Source organism: Cervus canadensis, chromosome 4 (assembly GCF_019320065.1).
Source record: "Cervus canadensis isolate Bull #8, Minnesota chromosome 4, ASM1932006v1, whole genome shotgun sequence".
In the NCBI taxonomy this organism is placed as follows: Eukaryota; Metazoa; Chordata; class Mammalia; order Artiodactyla; family Cervidae; genus Cervus; species Cervus canadensis.
Window position 1 is genome coordinate 90,507,612 of NC_057389.1, and position 5,532 is coordinate 90,513,143.

General features: G+C 52.6%; 1 protein-coding gene across 2 annotated transcripts; it reads right to left on the reverse strand.

Moving 5' to 3' along the window:
* Positions 1-1,514: 1,514 nt before the first annotated feature.
* On the reverse strand, positions 1,515-4,346 carry MCEMP1 (mast cell expressed membrane protein 1). 2 transcript variants are annotated; one of them, XM_043466477.1, is made up of 7 exons: positions 4,218-4,346; positions 3,838-3,927; positions 3,140-3,268; positions 2,931-2,981; positions 2,705-2,851; positions 2,332-2,400; positions 1,515-2,209 (listed from the first exon to the last, which is right to left on the reverse strand). In XM_043466477.1, the coding sequence occupies exons 1-7, from the start codon at positions 4,288-4,290 to the stop codon at positions 2,196-2,198; spliced, it is 573 nt and encodes a 190-aa protein (XP_043322412.1). In that variant the 5' UTR covers positions 4,291-4,346; the 3' UTR covers positions 1,515-2,195. The 2 variants fall into 2 exon arrangements, with proteins under 2 accessions (XP_043322412.1, XP_043322413.1); XM_043466478.1 differs by lacking the exon at positions 3,140-3,268.
* Between the last annotated feature and the right edge of the window lie 1,186 nt (positions 4,347-5,532).

Genomic DNA, 5,532 nt, shown 5'->3' on the forward strand with positions numbered 1-5,532 from the left:
GGCGCGCGTGTCCGTGGAACTCGACTTAAGGGCGCAGGTACCCGGGCAGCGGCCTCGCAGGCCTTGGTTGGCCCACAATCAAGGGGACAGGGGCATGGGTCATCCCCTGCTCAGGAGTGCACGACTGATGCTAAACACGGGTCTCTGTGTCAGGCACATGTGCGTCTGCTCGTCTCGGGTCACATGTACGCTCACCTTCCGGACAAACATGTCCATGTGCATGCCCGTGGGCACAAGTTCTCTGAGGGGACGTACACCCATGAGCCATGGGCATAGTACACTTAGGGGCATGTGCGCTCATGAATACATCCTTTGTGGACAGATAACATTCCGGAGCACAGTACCATATTCAGGGGCTTATATATCCGTGAGGCCATGCACACTTAGGGAGACATTAATGCCAATATCTTGATTCTCGGTGCACCGATGTCTAACAGAAGAAGCACGGAGACTATGTTTGGAGGAGAAAAGAAAGAGGAGTTTTATTTTTTGCCAGGCAAAGAGGGAACGCAGCTGCCTGGAGCCTCAAGACCATTCCCCACCCCCCAACCCCATCCCCCGCCCTGGGGAATCAGAAGTCTAATAAATAGGTGGGGCTCCAAGTCCGGGGGTGCGGGTTGGTGGCAAAGATCAAAATGGTGAAGGTCTTGTGTTTTTCTTCTTCCTTCACTATTTCAAAACAGTCAGAGCTAATGTCAGGTGGTTCAGAAGGTAAAGAATCTGCCTGCAATGCAGGAGACCTGGACTCAATCCCTGGGTTGGGAAGATCCGGTGGAGAAAGGCATGTCAACCCACTCCAGGATTCTTGCCTGGAGAATCCCCATGGATAGAGGAGCCTAGAGGGCTACAGTCCATGGGGTCACAAAGAGTTGGACACAACTGAGCGACTAAGTACACAGTGTCAGGCAACTCAGTAATTGGGTCCATTGCTCTCCTGGTTATTGACCCACCATCTTCTTTCTGAAATGCAGAATGCTGCAAGTGGTGATTTGCTACAAGGGAGTGTAAAACACCAGGAACAGGATGTAATTCACACAGAATTAGAGTGTTAGGTGCCAGATATAATTCACAGAATCAGAGAGTGTTAGAGGTTAGTCTTGTAAAGGACAGAGTTACAGACACTACAGATTATTAACATTTAAAATAAAGCTAGGATTAATGAACTCTTCCAGGCCCGTTTATGCTACATCTCTAGTCTGTTCATTGTTCCCTGTATTTTCCTGGTTATCAGAATAAAACCTCATTTCTGTTTTGGTCCAAGAGCATTGGACCTCTCAGTCCACAGACAGTTAGAGGCACAGGGATTCAGTCACCCCTGGGTGCAGGTTCACGGACACACAGGGATCCACTGGGTGCACTGGTTCTGACACCCCCTCCTGCCCCCAGGGCTCCTGGCATCAGGTCCATGTGCTCCCCACATGACCTTTCCCATTCTCCAAGTCTGCACACTTACGGAGCCTCCCCCACCAGGTCCCAAAGCCCCCCAGCCGCACCAAACAGATTGGAAAGCCATGTGGTTTCCCTTCGATCTTTATCATCATGAATCACAGAATGTGAGTGCAGAAACAAGTGGGCACATGCGGGTACTGCTCTGAACACCCTCGGCGGCGTCATCAGGCACACTCGTGTTGACACGCACCTGTTCACACCGGCATAGCGTGACAGGACACTCACCCACAATTACAGTGATTCCTGCCCACGGCGTACCCACCGCCCCACCCCCTCACACCTCCGTCACACAACACCCAGCAGGACACAGGCTTGTGCTTATGCTGGCGGTGAAATGGGCGCCTGCAACACATGTCACTGACACCCACACCTAGAGTGACATGCCTTTGTGCCCCCACAGCCACACACGGTGACATGAATTACACTCACGCCACGCCACAGCCCACACGTGTGTGCCCATGTACAGTGAGTGACCCGGGAGCACACCACACTCACCATCAACACTCACCCATAACACCTTCTTGTGGGACACATTGAAATACCCGCCCTCCTTGAAGAGCTTACCCTGACACACGCATGCACGTGCACACGTGCAACGCCACAACACTCATTCGCAAGACATGTGATTTTCTACATGTGGGATGAAGGGCAGCTTCAGACCAGCATGGGTCCCCATGTTCCATCTTCACTAAGAAGTGCTGTCTTTCCTCCACGGTGCAGCTAGGGCTGTGAGATCTTCTCACGCATTAAGGTGTGGGACCTGCAGAGTAGGGGCGGGAGTGAAGGATGGAGACCCGCGATCAGATAGATCTCAGTCTTGTAACAGAACCTGGAGCCAAATCCGGGGGCCCCCCTCATTTGCCGCCCCTGGCCCCAGCTTACTTGGTTTTGACATCTTCAGCATATTGAGGATTTCCTGTAATGTTTTCTTGACTTCGTCTATGTTTTGGACTGGAGTGGTGGGGAGACAGGAAAAAGCTGAGATGGGGCACTCTTAACTTTATTGGAAGCCTTCTCCCCGACCCCGGACCCGAAAAAGATGCCACACAATCCCAAAGTGCCTGGAGTTCCCAGCAGCATATATATACTCCCTGAGTGACTCGGGGTGTGTTTGTGGGGGGTGACATCCATCACCCCTCCAAACCTTGTGCTCGGGGAGAGCAGGACCCCTGCTGTCCCCTCCCCAGATTCCCCAGCACCCAACCCAATACTGGGCATGGAGACATATTCGCCCCAGGGAGGTCTGCCAGGGCACCTGTAGCCAGCTGCCTCCGTTTCGGGTTCCCTTCTTGGATGCTCCCCTTGATTGTGTTCAGGCTCTGCTTGGCTGCCGTGATGTTCTGCTTCACAGTGGCCCACTGAGTCTTCTGCTCTCCTTGGTACTCTTGCACCGAAATGGACACTAAGGGAGTGGATTGGAGTTGTCAGTGGCACCTTCGCTCCCCCTACTCCCCCAGCCCCGACCCAGCTCTTCCTCTCACCGTTCCAGAGCACCTCTTTCAAGACCACCAGCTCCCTGGACATCTCGAAATCTGTTCAGGATGGGGGGAGGCAAGGAAACCTTAGAAAAACTTTAGAATCACCTGAATTCTGCAGTCGGGAGCAGCACTGGACCTCCCCAGCTTCTGGGGACCCCTCCACACTGCCCCCAGCCCCTTCCTCTGCCAACAGAAAGAAACACCCCACTCACTCTTCACCAGGACCAACGCTAAGAGGACCACGCAGGACAGAGTCAAGAAGGTGTTCAGACTCATCATGGCTTTAGGCAACCAGTGGTGTCCCTGGGCAGTGTCCGAGGGTGGCCTGGACTCGGCTGGCACTGGGATAGAGGTAGGACAGCTCATCTCCAGGGCCCAACACCACTGCTTGGCCCATCGGCACTGACTCTGACACCACCGGCAGCTCTTCACTTGTATCTACTCTTCTCAATACCGTGAGCAGCTGTGGCCATTGAAAACACTGCCACCAGCATGCACCCCAGCCAGCGCCACCAGCAACTGTCCCTAGCACTGTCCCCATGATGCCCTCTTATGATCCCCATCACCAACATCCATGCTTGTCCTTGCCAGCACTGTCCCTATCAACAGGTCATCAAGCCTTCATCAACACTTTCATCAGCTCTGTCTAGGTGATCCCGTCCCGACCCACCAGCATCACCAACACCCAGACCTTCACCAACACTTCAACCAACACAATCACATTGTCATCTTCATCGCCGCCTACACAGCTGCCCCCCCACCACTGTCACACAAAGCCTCGACGCCACCACACCCCCACACCATTGACCCTGACCTTCACACACTGCCCTTTGTCCCTGCAGGGCCTCCCACAGACCTCTTCCAGGGCCTTGTGATAGGGGCTGGGGGGGGGAGGTGTGTGGCTGCTTACCCTTATTCTTGGGTGGTGAATGACTGCCCTTTGGCTGGTCCTGGTTTTTGAAGGTAAAGGTGATATTCTCATAGTTAGGGTCATCTGCAGCTGTGGGCAAGTCATTGAGAGGGCTTGAAGAAAGCTGCCCAGAGCTCTGGAGCAGGGGTGAGTATGGGAGAGGGAGCTCAGACATCTTGGTTTACTGAATCCTCCACACAACAGATTTCTTGGGGCAAAGATAAGGAGTAGGGAACTCTGATCTTCATCTTAATGCGTGTGAGCCTTTGGGTGACACACACACACACATTTTTTTGGGGGGGAGGAGCCCTCCAACCCTCACTTTCAGCTCCTCACTCCTCCCATCCCAACCTCTCCCCTCCTCACCCAAGATGCCTAACCTTCTTTATTCCCCGAGGATCCCCGTCTCTTGTCTTTGAAGGCTACTGCCTGCATCTTGACCTTCTGGTTCATGTAGATTTCCTCAGTCTCTATGGTCTCCGGCAGCAAATTTGTCTTCACACAGCCCCACCCACCGGAAAGTGTCTGGGGAGATGAGGAAATCTCTGGGTTGAGGTGGAGGAGAGGAAGGAGAATGTAGGCTTCCTGCTTTCAGGGATCCAGGAACCCCCCACCCTTGGGGCATCCTCACCCCAACCCCGGTTCAACAGGAGTCTTAGGCATCCACCTCCAATGCAGGAGACCCAGGTTGGATCCCTGATCCGGGAAATCCGGCAGTTAAGCCCCCACACCACAACTACTGAGCCTGTGCTCTAGAGCCCAGGAGCCGAAACTACTGGAGCCCACAGCAAGAGAAGCCACTGCTGTGAGAAGCCCTCCCACCACGACTGGAGAGTAGTCCCCCTCGCCACAGTCAGAGAACCTACACAGCAACAAAGACCCAGTGCAGCCAAAAAGAAAATCTTATAAAAGAACACCTTGTTTTTAAAAAAGAACAGTCACAGCTTGGGAAAAAAAAAAAAAAAAAGTCTTAGGAGACCAAAGGTCTCAGGAGGGACAAGATAGATTCACACAGACCCAGAAACAGAACAAGATGGTCAGCAATTTGTGGTAGAGGTGTTAACTAATGCCCTGTTGGTAGTTCAGATGATAAAGATTCTGCCTGCAATGCAGGAGACCTGAGTTCCATGGCGATCGTCATATTGCAATCGAAAAATATATCAAATAAACATACTGTACATAGTAAACTTACACAAAGTCATGGCTCAATTATATTCAATAAAAATAATTTTGAAAATAGGATGGTCAGGAACTTTACCGGAAGCTCTCCATGTATGTATGTGTGTGTCCACCTGGATGAACCTTATCCTCCCATCTCTTGCTCTCATGGGAGATACTATGGCACCCCACCTTTTGGGGCAAGATCCTAGGTCCCCACACCTACCTTCCCTCTGCCCTAGTCCCACCGCTCAGCTCCACCCAGAGAAGTTCTACTTCTCCAAGGCCCTTCAGAGGAGAAGAATGGATACGAGGCAATCGGGCTAACCACTGGAAGTCCACTCCCACATCTGGGACTGAGGCCAGAGGTCACCTTGGTCTAACCCAGAAGCAGTTCCCCTTCCACCTGGAGACCCCCAGCAAAGGAACACTCAGAAACACATTCACACTCATTCACATATCAGCTCACCTACCCAGACCCCCCACACACACTTGCACACTCACACTTCTGAATACCCCCAATCACACATCTGTGTA

Excerpts from the sequence above, each read along its gene's own strand:
- MCEMP1 (XM_043466477.1), bottom strand. The coding sequence starts at position 4,290 with ATGAACCAGAAGGTCAAGATGCAGGCAGTAGCCTTCAAAGACAAGAGA. Across the intron at positions 3,269-3,837 it reads TTCACCACCCAAGAATAAGG|TGCCAGCCGAGTCCAGGCCA; the intron begins GTAAGCAGCCAC and ends CCTCTATCCCAG. Across the intron at positions 2,401-2,704 it reads ACGGAGGCAGCTGGCTACAG|TCCAAAACATAGACGAAGTC; the intron begins GTGCCCTGGCAG and ends CCACCACTCCAG.